Source organism: Emys orbicularis, chromosome 6 (assembly GCF_028017835.1).
Source record: "Emys orbicularis isolate rEmyOrb1 chromosome 6, rEmyOrb1.hap1, whole genome shotgun sequence".
NCBI classification, from domain to species: domain Eukaryota; kingdom Metazoa; phylum Chordata; order Testudines; family Emydidae; genus Emys; species Emys orbicularis.
In genome coordinates this window covers 26,097,462-26,124,351 of record NC_088688.1, presented here as the reverse complement: position 1 = coordinate 26,124,351, position 26,890 = coordinate 26,097,462, and the positions used below count along the sequence as shown (strand labels likewise).

Genomic DNA, 26,890 nt, shown 5'->3' with positions numbered 1-26,890 from the left:
AACTCAGGAACAGGTTTGGGTGTTTGGCTAACGAGGAGGGGACGCAGCAGGTGGTAACTGATGGTGGGAGGCAGAGGAAGAAAAGAAGGGCAGCTAGTCCAATAGACAGGGGGGAGGAGTTGATGGAAGCAGCATCAATACTCAGCCCCGGGAGGATACAGAATGGCAATAGGGGGACTATAAGGGAAAATAGAGACAGACAGGAGTTACGGCCACAGGGAACAGGGGATAGATTGGTAGATTGCGCTGCCCCCAGGCAAAGGCAGGTTTATGTGATTGGGGACTCCTTACTGAGGAGGTTAGACAGGCCTGTGACCAGGGCAGACCCAGAGAACAGAAGGGTGTGCTGTCTGCCGGGCGCTAAGATACGGGATGTGGACCTGCGGTTGAAAAGGATCCTAAAAGGAGCAGGTAAGAACCCCTTGATCGTCCTTCACGTAGGAACGAATGACACGGCTAGGTTCTCGCTAGAGAGAATCAAGGGAGATTATGCCAGGCTGGGGAAGACGCTTAAGGAAGTCGAGGCTCAGATTATCTTCAGTGGGATTCTGCCTGTTCCTAGAGAAGGACAGCAAAGGGCAGACAGGATTGTGAGGATAAATAGCTGGCTAAGGGAGTGGTGCTATAAGGAGGGCTTTGGGATGTATGGCCACTGGGAGGCTTTCGGGGACAGACAGCTGTTCTCGCGGGATGGACTTCACCTGAGTAGGGAAGGAAATAGACTTCTGGGAGGGAGGCTGGCTCATCTCATCAAAAGGGCTTTAAACTAGGAACTTGGGGGAGACGGTTGGGAGATGTCCAGTTAATCTCCACGCCAGATTCCAACACTGAAAAAGAGGGCAAAGAGATAAGCGCAGATATAGGTAGGGGTAGGGAATTGGACATGAGAAGGAGGGGGCGGATGGACACTACGGGGTCCGTACCAAAGTGCATAACTAATGGGAGAAAGGATAGACAGCATACGGTAAGATGTTTATACACAAATGCGAGAAGCCTAGGTAACAAAATGGAGGAATTGGAGCTCCTGGTCCAAGAAATGAAACCTGATATCGTAGGAATAACCGAAACGTGGTGGAATGGTAGTCATGACTGGAGTACAGGTATGGAAGGGTATGTGCTGTTTAGGAATGACCGGAAAAAAGGTAAAGGTGGGGGTGTGGCATTGTATGTCAATAATGAGCTAAAATGTAAAGAAATAATAAGTGATGGAATGGATAAGACGGAGTCTGTCTGGGCAATAATTACACTGGGTAAAAGAACTACTAAAGCCTCCCCTGAGATACTGCTTGGGGTGTGCTATAGACCGCCGGGATCTAGCCTGGATGCGGACAGAGAACTATTTAATGTTTTTAAGGAAGTAAAAACTAATAAGAGCTGTGTTATCATGGGGGACTTTAACTTCCCAGACATAGATTGGGGAACAAATGCTAGTAACAATAATAGGGCTCAGATGTTCCTAGATGTGCTAGCAGATGAATTCCTTCATCAAGTAGTAGCTGAACCGACGAGGGGGGATGCCATTTTAGATTTGGTGCTGGTGAGTAGTGAGGACCTCGTTGAGGAAATGGTTGTAGGGGAAAACCTTGGCTCGAGTGACCATGAGCTAATTCGGTTTAAACTAAATGGAAGGATTAACAGAAATAAAACTGTGACTAAGGTTTACGATTTCAAAAAGGCCAACTTTAATAAATTAAGGCAACTACTTAGGGAAGTGGATTGGGCTAACATACTTAGAGAGCTAAAGGCAGATGAGGCCTGGGATTATTTCAAGCTGAAGTTGCACGAGCTGTCCGAGGCCTGTATCCCGAGAAAGGGGAAACGGTTAATGGGCAGGAGAATTAGACCTAGCTGGATGAGCGGGCGTCTCAAAGGGGCGATTAAGAAAAAACAGAAAGCGTACAAAGAATGGAAGAGGGGAGAGATCGGCAAGGAAACCTACCTTATTGAGGTCAGAGCATGTAGGGATGCGGTGAGAAAGGCCAAAAGCCGTGTAGAGTTGGACCTCGCGAGGGGAATTAAATCCAATAGTAAGAGGTTTTATAGCCATATAAATAGGAAGAAAACAAAGAAAGAGGAAGTGGGGCCGCTGAAGCATGCAGATGGAGTGGAGATTAAGGATAATCTAGGCATGGCACAATATCTAAATGAATATTTTGCGTCGGTCTTTAATAAGGCTAATGAAGGGCTTAGGAATAGAGGGAGCGGGACAGAGGGGAATAAAGGAGGGGCGATTGACATTACAGTATCAGAGGTAGAAGCCAAACTTGACCAGCTAAATGGGACTAAATCGGGCGGACCGGATGATCTTCATCCTAGAATATTGAAGGAGCTGGCGCGAGAAATTGCAAGCCCCTTGGCGATAATTTTTAATAAATCTGTAAACTCGGGGGTGGTACCGATGGACTGGAAAATAGCTAATGTGGTTCCTATTTTCAAGAAAGGGAAAAAAAGTGACCCAGGTAACTACAGGCCTGTTAGTTTAACTTCTGTAGTATGCAAGGTCTTGGAAAAAATTTTGAAGGAAAAAGTAGTTAAGGACCTGGAGGTGAATGGCAATTGGGACAAATTACAACATGGGTTTACGAAAGGAAGATCGTGCCAAACCAACTTGATCTCCTTCTTTGAGAAAGTAACTGACCTTCTAGATAAAGGAAATGCGGTGGATCTAATTTACCTAGATTTTAGTAAAGCGTTTGATACTGTGCCACACGTGGAATTATTGGTTAAATTAGAAAAGATGGGGATCGATATGAAAATCCAGAGGTGGATAAAGAACTGGTTAAAGGGGAGACTGCAGCGGGTAGTACTGAAAGGTGAACTGTCGGGTTGGACGGAGGTCACCAGTGGGGTTCCTCAAGGTTCGGTTTTGGGTCCGATTTTATTTAATCTATTCGTTACTGACCTCGGAACCGAATGTAGGAGTGGGCTGATAAAGTTTGCGGATGACACAAAGTTGGGAGGTATTGCCAATTCGGAGAAGGATAGGGATATTCTGCAGGGAGACTTGGATGACCTTGTAAATTGGAGTAACAATAATAGGATGAGATTTAATAGTGAGAAGTGTAAGGTGATGCATTTAGGGATGACTAATAAGAATTTTAGTTATAAGTTAGGGACGCACAGGTTGGAAGTGACGGAGGAGGAGAAGGACCTCGGAGTCCTGGTTGATCGAAGGATGACTATGAGTCGGCAATGTGACGTGGCTGTGAAAAAAGCTAATGCGATCTTGGGATGCGTTAGGCGAGGTATTTCTAGTAGGGACAGGGAGGTGCTGCTTCCGTTATACAAGGCGCTGGTGAGACCTCATTTGGAGTACTGTGTGCAGTTCTGGTCTCCTATGTTTAAAAAGGATGAACTCAAACTGGAACGGGTACAGAGAAGGGCCACTAGGATGATCCGAGGAATGGAAAACCTTTCCTATGAAAGGAGACTCGAGGAGCTCGGTTTGTTTAGCCTAACCAAAAGAAGGCTGAGGCGGGATATGATTGCTCTCTTTAAATATATCAAAGGGACTAATACCAAGGAGGGAGAGGAATTATTTAAGCTCAGTAGTAATGTGGACACGAGAACGAATGGATATAAACTGGCCGTGGGGAAGTTTAGGCTTGAAATTAGACGAAGGTTTCTAACCGTCAGAGGGGTGAAATTTTGGAACAGCCTTCCGAAGGAAACGGTGGGGGCGAAAGACCTCTCTGGCTTCAAGATCAGGCTTGATAAATTTATGGAGGGAATGGTTTGATGGGATAACGTGATTTTAGTCAATTAGGCATTAACGTGCCATCGCGGGTAAAATGAGGGGCTGGCTGTAGAATCTTGCCTGTATGCTCGGGGTTCTGCTGATCGCCATATTTGGGGTCGGGAAGGAATTTTCCTCCAGGGTTGATTGGCAAAGGCCCTGGAGGTTTTTCGCCTTCCTCCGCAGCATAGGGCAGGAGTCGCAGGCTGGAAGATTCTGTTGTGGGTGGGTCAGCTTTAGTGGCCTGCATCATGCGGGAGGTCAGACTAGATGACCATATTGGTCCCTTCTGACCTTAAAGTCTATGAGTCTATGAGTCTATGAGATTCCCGGGGTACAACCTGAAACTGCAGGACTGCTGTGCCCCCTTAACTCTCCAGCTTGGGTTGTCTTTCATGATGCTTTGCTAGTGACAAGCAGCAAACCTCTCCACGGGCCGTGATCACTCAGTCCACTGCATGCAAGGACACACTCAGCAAAATTACATGAATGCTCTCTAAGCCACTTAGGAACCATACACTGGGAAACACCAGCAAATCCCCCCCACCCTTGCACCCCAGAAATTTACCGTCTTACACTGCTCAAGGCCTTCTCTTGAACAATGCAAGCTCATATTAATTAGTTCGCCACTTCGTCAAAGGATAGTGGACATGCAGCAGCCCTTGTAATCTGAGCAGATTCCCCAAGCACTTTGGACAAACTCACTGGTAAGGATAAAACATCACAGTAAGTTTATTAACTACAGAAGGATAAATTGTAAGTAGTAGGCATAAAGGTCAGAGATAGTTACCTAAGAAAATAAGTAAACGCATTCTAAATCCTAAACTTTCAGACTAAGCAAGATTTGAATCAAACAGCTTTTCTCATCCCACTGGATGTTGAAGGTAGGTTACAGTTGTTAATACACAGGCTGAATTTCCTTCTCAACTTGGGACCAGTTTCTTCAATTCAAAGTCTTTGTCTTCCCAGCGTTCTTTTTTCCTTCAGCGTAGGTGGGGGAGGAGAGAGGTAGTCTCATGATGCCACTGTCCCTTGTACTCTCATGTCCCATGGAAGATACTGGCCCAAACATGTCCTCGTGGGCCTTGTTGAGATACAGAGTTGAGCAGCCCTCGTTGTGTGGTGCTTACACAACTGAGTCATAGAGTTAAGCAGTCCTCATTGTGGGGTGAGTGTGCAACTGTCTCTTACAGCAGGGGTTCTCAACCTTTTTCTTTCTGAGGCCCCACACAACATGCTATAAAAACTCCAGGGGTGGGCTCAGGCATAGGTGCAGTTAGACTTCTATTTTGGGTGGGCAGGGGCCAGTGGGGCTCGAGCCAGCTCCGCACGGCAGGGTCCAGTGAGGGAGTAGCACCTCTAACCCCTGACTCACCTCAGCAGGCCACCTGCCTGTCTGGGTTATAGGGGCGGGGGGACGCAACCAAAAATTATAACTGAAAGGTAGGGGGCTCAGCTCAAAAATTTTGAAAACAGCTCAGGGTGCAGGCAGGGGTGGGTAGCTAGGGGCTGTGTGCAGGCTGTGGGGTAGCTCAGGGAGGGGGGTGGGTAGCTAGGGGGCTGTGTGTGGGCAGGGAGGTAGCTCAGGGAGAGGGTAGCTCCGAGTGCACAGAGGGGGTAGCTAGGGGCTGTTGGTGGGTAGGAAGTAGCTCAGAGAGCAGGGAGGGGGATAGCTAGGGGCAGTGTGTGGGTAGGAAGTAGCTCAGGGAGGACGGTAGCTAGGAGCTGTGTGTGGGTAGGAAGTAGCTCAGGGAGGACGGTAGCTAGGAGCTGTGTGTGGGTAGGAAGTAGCTCAGGGTGCAGGCAGAGGGGTAGGAGCTGCAGGCCGGGAGGGCTTCCCTACAGTCCCTGTTCCCTGAGGGCTCTGCCAGGCACGGAGCCGGGGCCCCCACCCAGGCAGCTCTTACAGGCTGTGTGAGCAAAGGGGGCCGGGCGCTGAGGAGCAACTTCAACCCCCCGCACCAGCAGCACCAGGAGACGAGGGAACGCCATGGCTTCCTACTCCATGGCACCAGCTGCCCTGCACTGCTCTGGCTTCCCGCCTCCGATGTGGCCAGGGGGCGAGGAGAGAAGGAGATGGAACGGGGTGGTGGTGGTGGAGCTGCCCCGGGACTGCCCTGCTCTTGCACTATAGTTTGGGGGGGGGGGCAGCACCCCCCTGTCCTCCCACCTCTGCCCATGAGCTCAGGACTTCTGCCCTGTGGAGAGCACTGGGGCTTTGCGCTGGGGATTGGGGCTTCAACCCCATGGCTACTGATTTCAGCCCCATGGGAGGTGTTGGGGCTCAGGCTCTGGGTTTTAGCCAGGGGGCCGCGGACCCCTGTTGAGAACTGCTGTCTTACAGAATTGTAAATATCTTGTCTATAATTCCCCTTCTGGTCAATGGTTCATGATGGTCACTTAACACCTGTTTGGTTGTGAGCCACCTCCTTTGTTGCCACTGGAGAACTAGCTGTGGGTGTTTCCTGGACACACAATATATTTCAATAATAACCATATAGCAGAATATCATAAGTCCATACACAATTGATACATATATTTTGAAAGAACAATGAGTTTCAGCAGATCATGACCTTCCATGCCTTGTATGAAATATCATAATCGTATACAAATGAGTATGGGGGTTACAGGGTGCTATTTTAAGATACAGTGTGTCAAAAGGACATAGGACCCACTATCCCCTATCTGCCATGTCACATACTGTCACTTAGTCTTTGTTTATTTTATGCAGTTACTCACAGCAGGCTTCTATATTCCCAGTTAATGCATTTCAGTTTAGTACTAACTTGTTGACTCAGAATCACAGCTTTAAAATAAATAGATGCACCTTGTATTGTAAATATCCCCTTATGCTTACAAACCAATATAGAGCTTACAAATTTGTCAATTTTTATCTATTTTTTTTCACTCTGAAATACATTTTTCACTAAGAGTCAACCAGACTTTGGGGACAACATCATTGTCTCACCTAATAGGTATTTATAACCCAGCGATCAAGCCCATGAAGTCAGTTTTTTATTAAGCTTTTTATAATTTATATAATCTGCTTTCTGTGCATTATATGTACCATTAAATCCACAGTCATTTAAAAATATGAGCGTAAGGTCCTAAGAGATTATGGTGGCAATACTTGTGATTTTTTTTTTTAGGCTAACAATTTACATGTGTATTTTTTTCTTATAAAAGGTAGAAAATATGTCTTTTAGAAGTACTCATGAGATTAGGCCCCAGATTTAGGATTTATATTTAAAACATTTATTTTTTAACAAAACCTAGAATTAAAATTAAAACCTCAAAATTAAAATATTTTCTCCTGGAGTTGATAACTCAATCATTGCAGCATTGTGCTGCTGCATGAGAAATAGAAATAGAGACTGAAGTAGTCTGCCTTTGTCTAAGTTGAATGAAGTGCAGCAAACAAACAGCATAAATAATAAAAAATAAAATAAATTGTTAGTTCTTTCAGTTTTAATAATCTAAGGGGGCTGTTAGTAACATAGGAAGAGGAACTTGTTCTTCTAAAAACAAAGGGTGAACTGGTTTAAATAGTCATAGCTCCATTGACTTTATTTTCTACCATTTTAGAATCTGGCCCAAGATTTTTAATCTTTAAATTATTAGAACAGTTATGGCCTAATGTTCACTTCATCTGCCCAGCACTGTGGGTAGCAAGAGGAAGAAAGGAGTGGAAAAACAATTAAACTAGTGAGCAGGTATAGTGAGTGATTACATATGACTACTATTAATTCTCTATTTCTGCACCTCAGTTTAACTCTTTGCTGAAGACCAGGCCAGAGTTGTCTTCTCAGGGCTTTTTGGAAACCATTACACAGAGTTAAACCCATGACTATTAAATGCAAAAACCTGAATGTAAATATTAGTAACAGATTCCAGTCAGCTTCAAAGAGAGAGTACAACACAATTGCTTAGTAAAAGAAAACAGTTACTAACCTTCCATAACTGTTGTTCTTCGAGATGTGTTGCTCACCCATTTCATGTCAGGCGTGTGCGCCACACGTGTATTGTTGACAGAGATTTTTTTCCTCCGATGGTATCCGTAAGGCCGGTTCTAGTGCCCTCTGGAGGCCTGTGCTTATGCGCCATCATGCCGCCAGCCCCGTGCCCTTCCAGTTCCTTCTTGTCTTCAACTTCGACAGTGGAGTAGGAGGGCAGGTCATGGAATGGACATGAGCAACACATATTGAAGAACAACAGTTACAGAAGGTTAGTAACTGTTTTTTCTTCTTCGAGTGCTTGCTCATGTCCATTACTTGTCTGGTGACTCACAACCAGTGCCTTTGGAGGTGGGCCAGGAGTTCACAGATGTGCCAATTGCAACACAGCTCTTCCAAAACTGGCATTGTCCCAAGCCCGTTGGGTAATTGCACAGTGGGCCAGGAAGGTATGAATTGACGACCACGTTGCAGTCTTGTCAGTACCTGAGCAAGGAATGCTGCTGAGAATGCTTATGCTCTTGTAGAATGGGCCTTTACTGCGGCTGGGGGTGGTACTTTCGCCTGCTCGTAGCAAGTCAGGATGCAGGCTGTGATCCAGGACGAGATTCTCTGGGATGACATAAGGAGCCCTTTCATTCTATCTGCTATAGCCCGAAAAGCTGTGTCAACTTGCGGAAGGGCTTAGTCCCGTCAATATAAAAGACCAGGGCCCTTCTAACATCCAAAGAATGCAGACACACTCTTCCTCCATACTGTGTGGCTTCGGGAAGAACACGAGCAGAAAGATGTCTTGGTTGATATGAAACTGCGACGCCACCTTTGGCAGGAAGGCTGGTGAGGGCGCAGCTGAACCTTATCTTTGCGGGGGGGGAGAAGGATAAGGAGGATCTGAAGTCAAGGCTTGGAGTTCTGAAACCCTTCTGGCAGAAGTAATTGCCACTAGGAAGGTGACCTTCTATGAGAGGGTCAGCAGGGAGCAAGACGCCATGGACTCAAAAGGGAGGCCCGTGAGTCTGGATAAGACCAGGTTTAAGTTCCAAGGAAGAATTGGGTTGCGAACTTATGGGTAGAGCCTTTCCAACCCTTTGAAGAACTTTCTTGATACCCAATGGGCGAAGACTGATCTGCCTTGGATAGGAGGGTGGAATGCTGAGGTGGCTGCCAAGTGGACCTTGAGTGATGATGATGATAGATTTTGGTGCTTCAGACCAAGTAAATAGTCTGATTGACTGCAGAGAAGCTTGAGTCAGGCAAAGGCTCCGCTCGGCTGCCCAGCAAGAGAAACGTTTCCACTTGGCCAGGTAGGTAGCTCTGGTAGAGGGTTTCCTGCTACCTAGCAAGACCGGTTGGATTTGTTCCGAGCAGGCCCTCTTGTCCAGATGTAGCCGTGCAGCACCCATGCTGTCAGGTGCAGGGAGGCGAGGTTCGAATAAAGAAGCTGTCCGCAATCTTGTGAGATTAGGTCCAACCTGAGTGGACGCATCCACGGGGCTTCAACTGCAAGTTCTAGAAGCATGCAGAACCAATGTTGACGTGGCCATGCTGGAGCGATTACAATAACTCTTGCCTTGTCTCCTTTGATCTTCAGGAGGACCTTGTGAATCAGGAGATTCAGAGGGAAGGAGTATAGCAGGTTGTTGTTCCGTGATAGCAGGAAGGCATCAGACAGGGAGCCCTTGCTTTGACCGAGCCTCAAACAAAACCAATGGCATTTCCTGCTCTCTGCAGTGGTGAACAGGTCCACCTGGGGAGTCACCCACCTCTGGAAGATAAGGCCAGCGACCTCCAGGTGGAGAGACTACTCGTGGTTAGAGGAAAAGGACCTGCTGAGGTGATCTGATAACCCATTCTAAGACCCCAAGGAGATGCGATGCTTCCAGGTGAATGGACTGCTTCATGCCAAACTCCCGGAATCTGAGGGCTTCCTGGAAAAAGATCCTGGAGTGAGCGCCTCCTTGCTTGTTGACATAAAAAACTGCCGTTGTGTTGTTCGTCAAGACCTACACTGACTTGCCTGAGAGTTGTGGAAGAAACACCTCGCAGGCCAAGCGTATCGCCCTGAGTTCTTTTACATTTATATTCCTTGATAGCTCTCCCTGTGACCAGAGACCTTGGATCTTGATGTTGCCAATGTGGGCACCCCACCCCTGATCCGACGCCAAATGCATCGTGAGATGTGGGGTTGCAAAAGGTACCCGGGTCAGCACTTAGTCTGAATCTAACCACCACATCAGGGATGCCAGAACTGGTGATGGAATGGTTAGAATCAAGTCTAAATGGTGTCTGCTCAGGGAGTAGACCGACGTAAGCCACATCTGAAGTGACCTGAGGTGTAGTCAAGCATACTGCACAACATAGGTACATGCCATCATGTGACCTAGAACAGTGGTCTCCAAACTTTTTTGATCGCGCACCCCATCAGTAAAAACATTTTGAGCACGCACCTCCTGCTGCGCCGCAGGGCCCCCCCAAGCAAGTAGAAGAAGAAGGGGGAAAAAAAGCCGCTCAGACTCCTGCCTGAACTGCTGAAGTGGCGCTGCTCCTGCCGCGCACCCCGAAGGATCCTCTTATGCGCACCCCACTTTGGAGACCACTGACCTAGAAGCTGTCACATGGGCGGTCGTCAATGGGCTAGCTGAGACCTGGGTGATTACGTCCACCATAGCTGTGAACCTGGTCTCCGGAAGGAAGGCCCGGGCCTGAGATGCATTGAATACTGCCTATAAATTCTATTTTCTGCACCCAGACTAACGTTGACTTTTGTTCCTTTATTAAGAGTCCCAAAGCCTGACAGGTGTCTTGTATGACATTGATACTGTGCTGAACCTGAGCCCACGATCGGTCTTTTATCAACCAATCATCTAGGTGCGGGTAAATCTGTATACCTCAGTATCTGAGAGGCTGCAACTACCACCATGCACTTCGTGAAAACTCAACAGGCCAAAGGGAAGCGCTGTAAATTGGTAATGACTCTGGCCCATCACAAATCTGAGTAATCTCCTGTGTCCACGGAAAATGAAGATGTGGAAATACGCATCCTTCAAATCAAGGGCAAGGTGTACCAGTTCCCTAGATTCAGGGAGGGGTTGATGTAGACCATGGAAACCATTTGGAAGCTCAGCTTCTTGAGATATTTGTTGAGGCGTTGCAGGTCTAGGATGGGCCAAAGGCCCCCCTTTGCCTTGGGAATTAAAGGAAAACCCCTTCCCTCTCAGTTCTGGAGGAACTATTTCCTCAGCCCCTGCCTGCAGGAGGGTTTGCACCTCTTGGATGAGAAGTTGCTTGTGAGAAGGGTCCCTGAAAAGGGACGGGGAGTGGGGGTGAGGTGGAGGGATAGACAGAAACCGAAGGGTATACCCCTTTGCTATGGTACTGAGTACCCACAGGTCCGATGTGATTGATGACCATGCAGGAAGGTAAGGCGAAAGCTGGTCTGAAAATAAAGGGGACAATGGATCCGGAATAATGACTGATAAGTCATCCCTGACCATGCCTTCAGAAGGCCTGCCTGTTCCCACTTGTGAACTGGCTAGTGTCATGCTGGGACGTGGAGGAAGAAGGTTGGCCCTGACGGTGTCTGTAACCTTTTCCTTTCCTCCTGTCGGGCTCATGTTGGGGGGGCCCCCCCGAGAACCTGGGCAGCAGCTGTGGTATGAAGTGTTTCCTCAAGGCTGATGGTATATAAAGGCCTAAGAATCACAGCATAGCCCTAGAGTCCTTGAGGTCATGCAGTTTGTGGTCTGTTTGCTCAGAAAACAGTGCAGCTCCCTCAAAAGGGAGATCTTGTACCAACTGCTGAATCTCATGAGAGAGCCCCAAAGATTGCAACCATGAGCTGCGTCTCATCGCCACTGCTGACACCATTGTCCTGGCTGCTGAGTCTGTCACATCTAAGGTGGCCTGGAGAGCGGTCCTGACCCCCGCCTTCTCTTTGTCTGTGATGACCAGAAACTCTTGCCTTGACTCCTGTGGCAGGGAGTTCTTAAATTTTGTCATTGAGTCCCAGATATTAAATTCATATCTCCCTAGCAGCTTAGCATCGAGCTGCTTAACATCTTTATTTTTGGGTGTGGCGCTCGTCTGGCTCTGTATGTGCCACTCACTAGCTGCGGAAACCACCAAGGACCTCAGGGGAGGGTGAGAATACATGTACTCAAATCCCTTGGTGGGAACATAGTACTTTTTCTCCGCTCTTTTGGATATTGGGGGCAGATACGATGGGGTCTGCCAGAGTGCCTTCACCATCCTTACCACCCCATCATGTACTGGCAAGGCCACTTTGGAGGGGCCCACTGCATTCAAAATATCAAATAGGCTGTTCATGGGCTCCTTCAATTTTTCTGCCTCCAGTCCCAGGATGGCAGCAAATCTTTTAAGTAGCTCCTGATGAGCACTAAAGTCACCTGGAGGCAGTGGGATCGTGGGGCCCATAACCACCTCATTTGGGGATGATGAGGAGAATGCCACCACTACTGGAGGGACTGGATCTTCCACCTCTCTGGGGGTGGTCTCTACCGGGAGTACTGCCGAGGATTCAGAGTCATGGTCGGAGCCTGAGTCAGCCTCTAGAACCTGCTTAGGTAGGGCTGCAGCCCATCTTTGGGAGACCGCAGAAGACAGTGGCTGAGAGAATGGCCCGGGTAATGCTGTGAATTCCCCCCCTCTCCCGCCCCGGGTTCCAATATTGCCAGTGAAGTGCCCACTGCCCTGGAGGCCAAACTCCCATAGATAGTCCTGCACTGAAATCCGGTGCATAGGCAGGATGATGTCGCCTCTTTTGTGGGGGAGTCAACTCACCTCCGGAGCTCGAAGATGACGACTCCATGTCCAAAGGCCAAGGAGGAGCCATTGTCTCTTTCTCCTGCCGGCTGTGGTAAGGCCGGGGAGCAGTCCCGAGGTGCTGGGGAATGACGTCGAGGGTACGGTGACTGGCATCCTTTCACTGGAGAGTGATGCCGGGATACTGGTGCTGGGCAGATGGAGACCGGAGTCTCGACATCAGAGACCAGCATGGAATGGACATGAGCACATACTCAAAGAAGAATTTACATTTAATACTGTTCACAATGTTTGTGGGTATGTTTGGAATATTAAATAATTTTTAAAACAAAAGCTATTAGCTATTAATAGGCAGCAGGTTTAAAACAAAGAAAAGGAAGTACTTCTTTACACAACACATGTTCTGAAGGCCAAAAATATAACTAGGTTCAAAAAAGAATTAGATAAGTTCATGAAGGATAGGTCCATCAATGGCTATTAGCCAAGATGGTCAGAGATGTAACACCATGCACCAGATGTCTGTAAATTTTCAACTGCTAGAAAATGGGACTGGACAACAGGGGATGGATCACTCCAAATTGCCCCGTTCATTCCCTCTGAAGCTTCTGGCATTGGCCACTGTCATGTGCTAGATGGACCATTGGTCTCACCCAGTATGGCTCTTCTTATGTTCATAGGTATGTTCAATGATTTTTAGGAGGTGAACTAAAATGTATAGCAAGTTAAATGCTTGTTTTCATTTTCTTTTATAGCAATTTGGTCTCTCTGCAAAGGAAATCAAATTGAGCCAGAAAAAGAAAGATGAAAAAGATAAGTAAGTTACAGAGTGTGTCATTTTGGGAGTTCTTATGTACTTTTAAATTTAACCATTCTGCCAATCTCAGTGCCTAGCTAATTATGTCTGTCTTAACTCTGAAGTTTCAGATAAGAATAACTTTTGATGTAAAAATCACCAACAGTTTGTGTCAGAATTCTCATTAAATTGTCTTTGGGAGAAAGTTGAATATTTAACTTTTTCTGGTCTATATTTTTGTATTCTATTAACTATTTTTAATGTAATGTTTTGATTCATTCTATTGAAGCTGTTTATTTTAACAAATACCTTAGATTTGTGCAACTGAGTTCAGTGATTGCAGAAAGTTTTTCAGTAACCATCGTAAAAGGATGTTACAAAAGTGGACTGAGGAATCCATAAAACAGCTCAAGTTAAAATAAATAACTTTCACTGAATGATATAATGAACTAATGTGTAACTTTTGCCTTACTCTTTTTCTCCAAAGAGCCCTGTTGTCTGAGCATCATAATCTTAGAGTCTCACAAGCGCTTTCCCTAATGAACGAGATGCTATCTGAGAGAGTGCAGCTTCCTGCAAGTGAACTTAGACCATTGTCCAAAACAATGAGATTCCCTCGAGATTTCAGAAAGCAGCACCTCACATCTGCGAGAGGGTAACATATTTACAATTCAAACATACTTTGGTGTACAGGCCTCCCAAATGTACATCAGATTTGCTAGTTGAGATGACCACCTTGAATCCTGTGTGACATGGGTTAAGTTCAAATGAGTTAAATGTAATGGCAGTGGGCAAAAGGGCTGGATCTCTCTAGCTGATGCTTCACCTGGTGTGTGGAAGTCTCCAGCTAGCACACAGCAAGTATAGCTAGCTCCTACACCATCCCCCGGAAAGCACCAGAGAACAGGGCATTGAATGCTGTTGTTCTGGCACGGCTTGTGGATTACCCCTTGGAGACCATAGCCAGATAACCAGCCCCAGAATCAGAGCTGCAATCAGCTCCTTCAAATCCACCCCCACTTACCTGCATCCAGGAGATACTGAGCACAGCTGAGAATCTGGTGGCTTATGAGAGTCCATGAGCCCTGTAACATCTGGTAACAATCACCAATTTTTTTTAAAAAACAAGTCCTAGACTAGTAAAAGCTGAACAACTTACCTGATCCTACTTGTAGTTGCATGTGTAACACTTCTGCCACGTGGAATTGGTGGCAACAAGGTCAGATTCAATATCTAGGGGTTCCTTTTCAGCAATACAACACAGAACTGGCTTGAGCCTCCATCCAGTAATCTGGGGAAATTACATATCACCCCCTGGGTGTCTCTAAGAGGCAATACTTCCCCTCTTGCAAGCACAGAGTCTGAGTTAGAAAATAAAATTTTAATAAAAAGGGCAAAAGAAATCTGGCATTAACTTAGGAAAATGCTGCAAGCAGGATTCATAGGCAAAAAACCATGAGTAAAACACCTTCCCCCGAGTAGGTTGGGCAGTGTCTTTTGCCTCAGGTTCTTAAGTCCAACAACTAAATGTTCCTTTAACGTGCCCCTCACTTCTCCCTCCACTGCACCCCACTCACAGTTGTTGTCCTTGGTCAATGAATACCCAGAGTTCAGAGTTGCATTCACATGAGTTCACCTCCCACCGGGGGTGTGGGGGGAGGGGGAGAAGGCATTTTGCTTGCTCCCTGGCTGCTCAGCTGGCCACTCCACTAGCTGCACTGGCCGCTCCACTGGTGCTGCCAGCAGCTCATTGCTCCGCCGCTCCCTCTAGGATGTCTTGAGGTCCCACCACTTAACACAGCTTTCTGTTCTCAGTAGGGGAGCCTCATTGCAGGTGCAGGCTAGGCAATTGCTTTCACCAAAGATGCTGTCTCATCACAGGTCAAATGTTTGGGCCTGGTTATTAGTGTTTTTAGCTCTACTGATACACAACAAAATAATCAGCTCTGTCATACACAGTGGAGAGGGAGGCCAGTCAAATGATGGCTAGGATTCTTAGATGGCACCCACACCACCAGGTACAAACACCTGTCCCCACCATCTCGCAACTCCACTGGGCTTTGGCCCCCTAGTCCCTTGCATAGCGAGTGCAGTTCAGTTGAGGGTGAGTCCCTCAATCAGGGTATGCCAAGCACAGTTCCGCTACCCTTGATTCACACAACAAGGATAACAACACTTTAATACCACTGCACTCAATAACAGAATGACTTGTGATCCAACACCACCCAAAAGTGATCTTTTGGGCAAAGCAGCCCCATGATGCTGCGCACATAGGCTAAGTGGGTGTGTCTATGCAAACAAGGTCGGTTCCTGAAGTTTTCTTCCCCAGCTCATCTGTAGCTGTCAGGGGAGAGCTCATGCAGACCCTGCTTACACATGTATTGGTTTTCAGCAGAGCCAACTGAATGTATACCCCTTCTCCTTTTCTAGAAAGAAATACTTCCACAGAAGTGGCTTACATCACTGAGATAACTCTTCTTTGTTTTGTACTTCACTGCTTATTGCCTTGTAGGAAATAGTGGTATTTCATTTAATGTTACAAATTATTAAATATCCTCCTCTAGATATTATTGTTTCAAACATAGTCTGTTTTTATTGCAATACATTTGTATTAATATAATTGTATGTTGCTAGCAGTGGTAAATATGTATTTTTTTCTTCTTGCTTTATAAGTCGTCCTGGTAGTCGAAGTCTATCAGCAAGTCAAGCTGAAAGGAGCAGAACTGCTGCCAAACCTGACTTTGGTCAAGCAAGATCCCATTCCACTCCACCTCAGGGTTTAGCTCAATCTGGGGGTAAGAATTGTAATTCTGCTTCCCCCCTCCCTCCCATTTGAACATGGAAGCTAACAAGCTTATGGTATAATGCAGGCTCCAGACCTAAGATCTGGATTGTTCTTTGAAGATGAGAATGTCACTGTTATGATGACTTCAGCCTCTCAGATAGGATGTCAGTTATTTGACTGCTTCACCATTCCTTTCTGTATTCGTGAAGGTCTTGATTGTGCAATTTGTCCAGAGCCCATAATAAAGGGTAGTGTGGAACCCAGGCAGCAGGCACTTACTTGACTCTCTCTCTCTTCCTTTTTGAGAACCCATCTGTATTACACACAATACTAAAACTGCTTGCAGTAAAATTGGTTTGTACGTGTTTTTTTTAGGAACTACCACTGTGGTATTACAGAAGAATATATCCAAAGGGAGGATTAGAAATGCAAGACTTTATCCTGTTAACTCTAGGCAAGGTAAGCTATACAGAACAAAGAAATGGTGCTTTTCAGCTAAAAGTTTAATAGTGCCGTGTTTTAAAAGACCTAAAAAACTCCGATGTAAGTAACTATTTAAACAATAAGACAAAATTATTGCATTTCTGAATTATTGTTGCACATTTCAGCTGGTATTTTTACATGGCACAGTACTCAAGACTAGAACCCCCTTTATTTTTTTACTGAAAATTTTTGAATTTTTAAATGTTTTGACATGTTCTACCAATGACTGCCCTTTAACAACCTGAAAAGTGCAGTAAGTGCCTTGAAATGCATTGTTTATCTCATAATTTCTATGAGATGGAATTTATGAATCATAGTAGGAAAATAGTTAAGCTCATGCATTTATGAAGCAGTGTATGGGAGGCAGCACAGGAGAGAAGTAGTGATGAACTGGGTTCAATTCCCATCTTTACTACAAATTAGCATTGTGACCTTGAGCAAGTCCCTTCCCCTCTTTGTACTGCTATTTCCCCTCAATTATGGCATCTAGGTAGTACTGCAGTACAAACAATAAATATAACTCTGATAGGAGAGTGGAAGCAGTCATAGGGTACTACTCATAGAAAATATTCAACTTTTTGTGCATTTGTTTAGCAGAAAATGGCAAAACTTTAGAAAAATGCCTTATTCCAGATCTGTTTGTCGCTATGCATTTGGAACCCATTGTTCTGCCTCTTTTCTTATGTACCAATTTTCAGACTCCAGCCCTCCATGTTAAAGCCCCGTTTGCTGTGGCACACACTCCTATTTAATGTATCAGTGATTAAAATGAGTTGGAGAGCGCCTGTGGTATATCTGCAAAGCTATTAATCAAAATTCAGATTCTAAAATAGACTGTCTGGATTTCGTCTCCTGCTTTAAACATTTGGAATTCCAATCTAGGAAGTTTTTGGAAAGTGTAGGGGACAATTTCCTGGTGCAAGTGCTGGAGGAACCAACTGGGGCAGAGCTCTTCTTGACCTGCTGCTTACAAATCAGGAAGAATTAGTAGGGGAAGCAAAAGTGGATGGGAACCTGGGAGGCAGTGACAATGAGATGGTCGAGTTCAGGATCCTGACACAAGGAAGAAAGGAGAGCAGCAGAATACGGATCCTGGACTTCAGAAAAGCAGACTTTGACTCCCTCAGGGAACTGATGGGCAGGATCCCCTGGGAGAATAACATGAGGGGGAAAGGAGTCCAGGAGAGCTGGCTGTATTTTAAAGAATCCTTATTGAGGTTGCAGGAACAAACCATCCCGATGTGTAGAAAGAATAATAAATGTGGCAGGCGACCAGCTTGGCTTAACAATGAAATCCTTGCTGATCTTAAACACAAAAAAGAAGCTTACAAGAAGTGGAAGATTGGACAAATGACCAGGGAGGAGTATAAAAATATTGCTCAGGCATGCAGGAGTGAAACCAAGAAGGCCAAATCACACTTGGAGTTGCAGCTAGCAAGGGATGTTAAGTGTAACAATAAGGGTTTCTTCAGGTGTGTTAGCAACAAGAAGAAAGTCAAGGAAAGTGTGGGCCCCTTACTGAATGAGGGAGGCAACCTAGTGACAGAGGATGTGGAAAAAGCTAATGTACTCAATGCTTTTTTTGGCCTCTGTCTTCACGAACAAGGTCAGCTCCCAGACTACTGCACTGGGCAGCACAGCATGGGGAGGAGGTGACCAGCCCTCTGTGGAGAAAGAAGTGGTTCAGAACTATTTAGAAAAGCTGGACGAGCACAAGTCTATGGGGCCGGATGCGCTGCATCCAAGGGTGCTAACGGAGTTGGCGGATGTGATTGCAGAGCCATTGGCCATTATCTTTGAAAACTCATGGTGATCCGGGGAGGTCCTGGATGACTGGAAAAAGGCAAATGTAGTGCCCATCTTTAAAAAAGGGAAGAAGGATCCGGGGAACTACAGGCCAGTCAGCCTCACCTCAGTCCCTGGAAAAATCATGGAGCAGGTCCTCAAGGAATCAATTCTGAAGCACTTACAGGAGAGGGAAGTGATTAGGAACAGTCAGCATGGATTCACCAAGGGCAAGTCATGTCTGACTAACCTAATTGCCTTCTATGACGAGATAACTGGCTCTGTGGATGAGGGGAAAGCAGTGGACGTGTTATTCCTTGACTTTAGCAAAGCTTTTGATACTGTCTCCCACAGTATTCTTGCCAGCAAGTTAAAGAAGTATGGGCTGGATGAATGAACTATAAGGTGGATAGAAAGCTGGTGTCATCATCGGGCTCAATGGGTAGTGATCAATGGCTCCATGTCTAGTTGGCAGCCGGTATCAAGCGGAGTGCCCCAAGGGTCGGTCCTGGGCCCGGTTCATCTGGAGGATGGCGTAGACTGCACCCTCAGCAAGTTTGCAGATGACACTAAACTGGGAGGAGTGGTAGATACGCTGGAGGGTAGGGATAGCATACAGAGGGACCTAGACAAATTAGAGGATTGGGCCAAAAGAAATCTGATGAGGTTCAACAAGGACAAGTGCAGAGTCCTGCACTTAAGACGGAAGAATCCCATGCACTGCTACAGACTAGGGACCGAGTGGCTAGGCAGCAGTTCTGCAGAAAAGGACCTAGGGGTTACAGTGGACGAGAAGCTGGATATGAGTCGACAGCGTGCCCTTGTTGCCAAAAAGGCTAATGGCATTTTGGGCTGTATAAGTAGGGACATTGCCAGCAGATCAAGGGACATGATAATTTGCCTCTATTTGACATTGGTGAGGCCTCATCTGGAGTACTGTGTCCAGGTTTGGGCCCCACACTACAAGAAGGATGTGGAAAAATTGGAAAGAGTCCAGTGGAGGGCAACAAAAATGATTAGGGGGCTGGAGCACATGACTTATGAGGAGAGGCTGAGGGAACTGGGATTGTTTAGTCTGCAGAAGAGAAGAATGAGGGGGAATTGGATAGCTGCTTTCAACTACCTGAAATGGGGTTCCAAAGAGGATGGATCTAAACTGTTCTCAGTGGTACCAGATGACAGAACAAGGAGAATGGTTTCAAGTTGCAGTGGGGGAGGTTTAGGTTGGATATTAGGAAAAACGTTTTCACTAGGAGGGTGGTGAAGCACTGGAATGGGTTACCTAGGGAGGTGGTGGAATCTCCTTCCTTAGAGGTTTTTAAGGTCAGGCTTGACAAAGCCCTGGCTGGGATGATTTAGTTGGGGATTGGTCCTGCTTTGAGCAGGGGGTTGGACTAGATGACCTCCTGAGGTCCCTTCCAACCCTGATATTCTATGATTCTATGGCGCAGAAGAGTCTTGAGCAGTAATTTTTGAGCTTGGTTTACGTTAACTGCTCCGTTGTGTGAAACTAGTAAAAAAATCTTTTCTTTTCCAAGTTGCCATTCGGCCTCAAGACCAAACATCCCAAGTCACTCTCAGAGGAATGCTGACAGATTTTAACCAGAGGAGAACATGGTTGCAAGGCAATGCAAGCCAGAGGCAGGGCTTGAGCAAAGGAAGACCTAATTCGGCCAGACAAGGTTTGGAAAAGGAATGAAATAGAAATTTAGGATATATTGAGGCCTAAGTCTCCTTTCCATTACCCAGGTTTATGCTAGTATCAGTGGTGTTTAAGTAGTGTAATGGAGTGGAGACCTTGCTCGAACTAGCCTCATGTGGTGTGACTCTGTTTCATTGCCCTGTCTATTTGCTATTTCTGTATGAAGGTACTATTTTTCTAAAATTGTTGTTTATGGACATTGGGTTATGTGACCTCCAGCTGGAGTCTCCTTTTGTGTAATTAGGTCTACTTATCATATCCTAGGAGTAACTAAGGCTTTTACTTAAGGGTTCCAAGAACATTTGGAAAGTATCCTCATAATCTCACAGCCTGCCTACAAGTTAGGCAGGTTAATGGGCAGGAAACCAAGCAGATTTCCCTCTGAGTTTCATGAGAATCAACACATTCCCATGAAACATTTCAGTTTTGATGGGAAAATGTTACATGGGGAAATTTCAGACCAGCTGTAGTAGCAAGATCCAATTCCAGTTGTCAGGTCCTCAGGAGAACATAAGAAGCTTGGTGATTACTGCCTAAAAAGTTTAAGTGCCACTCATTGTATTGCACATATTGTATTCTCTATAGCTTTTTATACTGTACATGTCACTATAATGTCTGAATGCCTTCCAGTCATGCATTAAGCAATGTGACTGTGCATGTCACATATTGTTCGATCACTCATCCTCTCCCCAGGAGGAGAAGCATAAGCAGTGGAGTGTCTTATTTTGGTAGGTTTTTTGTTTTTTTTAAATATACATGATGATAGGCGTTTATAAGGAGGCACGTCAAAGAAATTTTCCTTGCCCTTGTGAGGGAAGGTGTTGAGGTTTGTGATGGCCCTTAGTTCTTGGGGGAGCTCATTCCACAGTATTGGACCAGCCCCTGATAAAGTTCTGTCTCCCACACATTCAAGCTTTTCCTTATGATAGAGTTCCATTGTGCCAGAGGAGTGAAATTGTTGACCACGGTGTTAATCCTGGAGCTTTAGTGGTCTTTCAGATATATCCTGAACCCAAACCATGGAGTTCCTTTAAGATAAGGACTGAGAGGTTGAACTTGATTGAGTTCTGTAGCAAGCCAGTTTAGAGAGCAGAGGACAGGTTTGATGTGCTTACAGTAGCCTGTGTTGCTGAGGAAACGTGCTGCAGCATTGTATACTAGTTGGAGTTTTCCAAGTGCTGAAGGCTTCATGCCCATGTATATCATGTTTCTGTAGTCCATCCAAGAAATGACAAAGGCATGAATTACTGAGGCCAGGGCATCTTCAAAAAATCACTTCATGTTGGGAGTCTAGACTGTCCCCCAATGTCCTTGACTCCAAGGTCGAGGAAAGTATGACATCTGCTTCAAGAAACTGAACTGCAGCAACATCACTTATGCATATTATTAGACCATCTAGGGACTATAGGGCACCATATGCTGCTGAACTGGTGTAACTAAAATAATCCGAGAAGCCATTTTTTATTTATGTATTATTGTATACCTCCAAAATCCAGGGTCTTGGGCCTATTTTCATAGAAGTTTAATATAGAGGGTTAAATTCAAAGGAGAGTCTCTAGTAGGCCTATTTTTTTTTTTAAATGGGGATTTAATGAGTTTTGGAATATATTCTATAAAACAAACTTCTAGCCATGTCTCTGACTGACCTAATTTCCATCTTTCTGTTTAACAAAAAATCTTAAAATTGCGCATGGTTAGTCATTGTAGGCTGCTGAATACAAGAGGAGAGGAAGAGGAGAAAACAAATTTAGCATTTGACCTTTTGATCAGTATTGCTAAAAGTTGTTATCGTAGTTTAAACATTAAAGTGCCCTTCTGAGCTACATGATAAGAAATTTGATTCTTGTTCTTTATGGCCTACTGATTACACAAAACAACCTACATTTGAAACTCGACATTTTAATTTACAAAACCATATTCCATGAAGTGGTTCTGTTGGGTTATGAGGCCTCCAGTTTGGAAAAAAAAAATACGGTCATTGGAGTTCACCAGATTTGTTTATCAGTCTTTAGCCAAGAAAATTACCTAAGCAAGTGCACTGCAGTGGTAGGCTACTGTCTTCTTTCACCACAATATTCTCACTTAGGCACATTCCACCCAGTTTAACAGCTGTATCCTAATCTTTAATATACTAATGAACTTTCTCCCGTAACAGTTGTTTCTATGATCTTGAGAAATATATGAGGCTTAAATCTTAAAATTAAGAACGTTTACAAAAAAGGCTTTTCATAAAAAAAACTATTTCTCCTTTTGTGGAGACCCAAGCTCTAAAACCATGGAATATCCCTTGTCTCCATTCCCAGTCAAGGACATATGCTGGAGTTGCTCTCATTTTGAGATAGATTCTGAAGAGATTAGGCCATTCTAAGTGTATTTAGCCATGAATTTCCCCCACTCTTTGTTCAAACATCCCCTTTTTAATAGTATTTGTAAAACTCATCTGAGGATTGGGAGCCATAGGCGCCGACTCCATGGGTGCTCCGGGGCTGGAGCACCCACGGAAAAAAATTGGTGGGTTCTCAGCACCCACCGGCAGCTCCCTGTGGCCCCACCCGTCCCCCCTTTTCCAGCTTGCCTCCGCCTCCTCCGTGAGCGTGCCGCTGCGTCCTGCTTCTCCCCCCTCCCTCCCAGCGCTTGCGCCGCGAAACAGCTGATTCGCGGGGCGGGGAGGAGGGGGAACACGGCACGCTGGGGGAAGAGGCGGGGCCGGGGCAGGGATTTGGGGAAGAGATCCAATAGGGGCAGGGAGGGGGCGGAGTTAGGGCGGGGACTTCAGGGATGAGGTTGGAATGGGGGCAGGGAAAGGGTGGAGTCGGGGCAGGGAAAAGTGGCGAGGGGGGTGCGGGCACCCACCGGTGCCGGAGAAAGTTGGCGCCTATGTTGGGAGCGGTCTTTGGAGACTTGTCATATTGTGGCCAGTTCGTAGCAGAGTGAGCAGCTCATTTTCCCTAGCTTTCTGCATGCTGGTTTTCTGAAAGACACACACTCCGTGCTCTGATTGACTACATAAGAGCCCCACTGCTGAAGGCAGCAAGAAATATCTGCTGATCTGTGATTGGACAGAGGAGAGATCATGCAGTTTCTGCTGTACTCTGAGTAGGGGAGTGCTAATATTTTAGGGACAGCAAGGGTACTGGGTATTTGGATAGAATAGCTATAAAGGATACTGATTTTTATTTTATCACAAATTCATAAACAATGGCTTAATTTCTGTGTGTTCCCCTATTCAGCCTCTGATTATCAAACACTCAGCACAAGGAATCTGAGAAGACCTACACCCTGTGCAGCTGCAATTCAGAGAGAAGAGACAGGTCTTGATTATGAGTCTGAGCGAGATTCAATAAGTCCCTGGAGTGTCCCTGATGATATCCAACGACTCCTTCATGACAATTATGATTCCCTACTTGAGGTAAGGAGTCTAATTGTAGTAGGAATGAGTTGGCGCCTATCTTGTACCAAAAGGACCGTTATTTCATATGCCCTTTATTACCTCTTTTGCATTTGAAATAGATTTCACATCCAAAGTGTGGGGGTGCAGGAGGTGGAGGTAGTAGCTGAGGATTCTTGTTATAAATACTACAGCAGCAGTTTAGCAGAGCCTCATGTTCACATTATAAAGCTGTTGCTCCTGCCATGTCATTACTGGTGTAGCATGGACTGGGAAAACTACTAACTACCTTATAACCTGCAAATGCATACTGATTATTTGTATGCTGGGAACTCATTTCAGTTGCTACCAAGTAGCCAACTGGGACACAATTGCGTAATATCCTTGTTGCTTAGGCAAAGGAACAATTAGCTTCCCTTCAGCACAAGCATGTCTTTTGTTCTCAAAATATTTTATAGAAAAGTCTTTGTTTAAATCAGGACAAAAGTTTTCTATACAAATGTGATGAGCACTTTTGCTATCTGTATAGGGATTTCTAGAGGCATTATATGTACCTTGGCTCACTGTTCACCATCTTTTCCCCCCATAGGTCTCTGTGCCTCATGAAGAGGATTGCTCTCCTCTTAGCATTAATGACAGTGTATCTGAAAGCACAGGAAGTATCTTGAGCAAACTGGACTGGAACGCTGTTGAAGCTATGGTAGCAAATGTGGAAGAAAAGTGAAATGAAGATCTCTCGACCTCTGTGCACTTTAATAGTTATTTAATGCTTAATAATCAAGGGGAGTTCTAAATAGTTAGCTTTCCAGGAAATGTATGGCCCTACCATTCCATTGTATTTTAAACAGAACCCTTTATTGAAATCAATTTGCGATTATGCTTAAAACTCAATAGTGGATTATGGCTCTTGTACCATGGAAAGTGTTTGATTCCCTTTGAAATGGGTTCCTCAGTTTCCTGGTTAAAGACCATATACTTTGGTGTTAATGTGCAGTCTCTTCAGCTTTTCTTGTGCTCAGGACAGACCCTTGGAATTACATTACACTAACTGAGTGGATAAGGGAATTTGTGTGCCAATATTGACTTTATTTCTCAAAATAAGTGTACAGGCAATTTAAAGAGTTTTAATGATCAAGTTTTCTCCTTCAACTACTTTAATATTAACTCAGTGAAACGTTTTATATTTTTAGAGCAATGCAGTTAATTTTTTAGTGTTAACTATTAAGTATATTAACAAGTGTGATATTTTGATTTGGTTTTAATAAAATCTTGGTTTTGTCTGTTTTTTGCTCTATTGGGAGGAATATCACTTTATAGGGTCTGGTTTTGCATTTTTATATTAGTGCCTTCTATTGTAAGTCATAGGTGATGACCCTAGGCTAAAGTTCTGGCTAATCTTCTTCCAATTCCTTTCTTCTTCAGAGATTTTAAGGACCATCTATGATGATCCAATCTGACTTCTGCTTCTCACTTAGCAGCATGAACTACAGCATAGCTTTGACAAAGATATCTAGAAAAGTTACGATTTAAGGACTCCAGGTGAGGAAGAATAAGTGTTTAGCATGCAGCGAGCGTGAGTATTTATTCGTTAGATTTGGAGAAAAGATGGCAGCAGGAAATTAATACATTGGGAAAGAGCAGCAAATGTGGATAGTTTTCACTTTTAGCATCAGCTACTTTTAGTAAAATATTTTCAGTATTAATTCAGGCATTTTATACAGCTACTTTTTTACATCCATCTGCAGTTTTCTAGAGCACAACTATTTCCTAGAACTGATCAATTTTAAGCAGTGAAGCAATGTAAAAATGGTTGACAGTACCTTCCTAATGAAACATTTTAGTTTTCAAGCTCTTGTCCTTTGGCAGACACATATCTATTGCTGTGCAGGTCAAAACCTGTTCCTAGGCTACTCACCTTGTTAGCATCAGTTGATCACCTCTTGATTTTAATCTGACACAAAAGAGTTGCCCTTATAATTTTATATTTTATTGAGGTCATTAGCTGATACATGTAGTAAGTCTTAACTTTATTTGGTGTATGCATAGGGTAATAGCAGATAGACTTTTTTGGGGTCAGCAATGTGGTAGGTAAGTGACGTATTTGATGAGCCAGAAATTAAGAGCAAGCATCCACCTGCTTCTTGAAATGAAAAATTGTTGTCCATTACCACCTACACTATTAAGCCCATTTGGTACATTACTAGGGTAGAATTATAAATAATAATGCAGAAGTGTTCAATAAATGTTTGGTGTTTTTTTCCCCCTTATAACACATTTTCCATTCTACTGTAGCTCAGCAGGATGTTAAAAATATCAGTAGGTCCAAAGAACTTGCACGCAAGAGTTTTAAAAGAGCTGGCTGAGGGTTTACAGCACTGTTAATGTTGTTTTTCAGTAAATTTTGGAACACAGCTGATGTTATGCCAATATTTAAGAAGGGGATTACCTGGCTAATTATAAGCCTGGCAGCCAAATTAACAGAGCAGCTGATACAGGACTCCATTAATAAAAGAGGGTAATATAACAATGCCACTCAACATGGGTTTATGGATAATAATAGAGCCTGTCAAATTAACTTGCTATTTTTCTTATGAGATTACAAGTTTGGTTGATAAAGGTAATAGTATTTATATAACAAACTTCTGTAAAGCATTTTACTTGGTACTAATGACATCTTGATTAAAATCTGGTGGGTCTCAACATGTAATTGTAAACAGAATCATCGTTGAGCGGCTGTGGATCTAGTGGCATGCCACAGGGCTTGGTTCTTCTTAGAGTAGTGTCCCTATGGGTGGTCCACACTAGGTGTGGTTGCATCCCTGTGCTGCTAATTGGACACTTGGACAGCAGCGTCCATTAGACCCGCAAATGCACTGTCTCTCCTTGTGCTGTGCTCTGAAGCTAAGACTATTGTTTCATTTTACATATCTGCAGTTAGTCTGAGTTCCAGTTGCAGTCCTCTTCTCCTTTTTAATTTTACCCTTGAAAATAAAAATTGAAAAAATACTTCATTTCTTTCCTGCTTTTTCTCCCCCCAACGGGGTATTGCTGGGCTTCAAAACGTGCCTCACTTGTAAAGAAGCGATCCCAAGAGCAGACAAGCACTCCCCGTGCATTCGCTGCCTCAGGGAAGGTCACATACAGCAAAAGTGTGGTCTTTGCCAACAACTCTGGCCAAGATCCTCTTCATGGAGGTGACTCTCTGACCCTAGTCATCTAGTAGACATGAGTGTTCCCCACAGATTTTTACATCCAAGTGCTGTGGGTTGAGGAAACAGGCTGCGGAAGAGAATGGGAAGTCCCCACAGTGAGCCCCGAGATGGCCATAAGCAATCACCATCTTGCTCAGTATCTTCGGCACCAAGACCATCTCAGTCCAGCACCATGGCTTACTGAAACTGCCACCTGTACTGCTGCCAGGCCCAATGAGCATGGGCACTGAGTCATCAGCACTGAAGGACAGGAGTAAACACTCCTCTAAAA

At 44.9% G+C, this 26,890-nt stretch overlaps 1 protein-coding gene across 1 annotated transcript in view; it reads left to right on the top strand.

The window, feature by feature from the left end:
- CPLANE1 (ciliogenesis and planar polarity effector complex subunit 1) overlaps positions 1-24,131 on the top strand; it is a 188,014-nt gene extending 163,883 nt beyond the window's left edge. The window contains exons 47-53 of the mRNA XM_065406312.1: positions 13,224-13,285; positions 13,752-13,919; positions 15,938-16,059; positions 16,425-16,508; positions 19,856-19,999; positions 23,250-23,428; positions 23,997-24,131. Coding sequence (XP_065262384.1) covers positions 13,224-13,285; positions 13,752-13,919; positions 15,938-16,059; positions 16,425-16,508; positions 19,856-19,999; positions 23,250-23,428; positions 23,997-24,131 — 894 coding nt within the window. The remainder of the gene's footprint in view (positions 1-13,223; positions 13,286-13,751; positions 13,920-15,937; positions 16,060-16,424; positions 16,509-19,855; positions 20,000-23,249; positions 23,429-23,996) is intronic.
- The last annotated feature ends 2,759 nt before the right edge of the window (positions 24,132-26,890 follow it).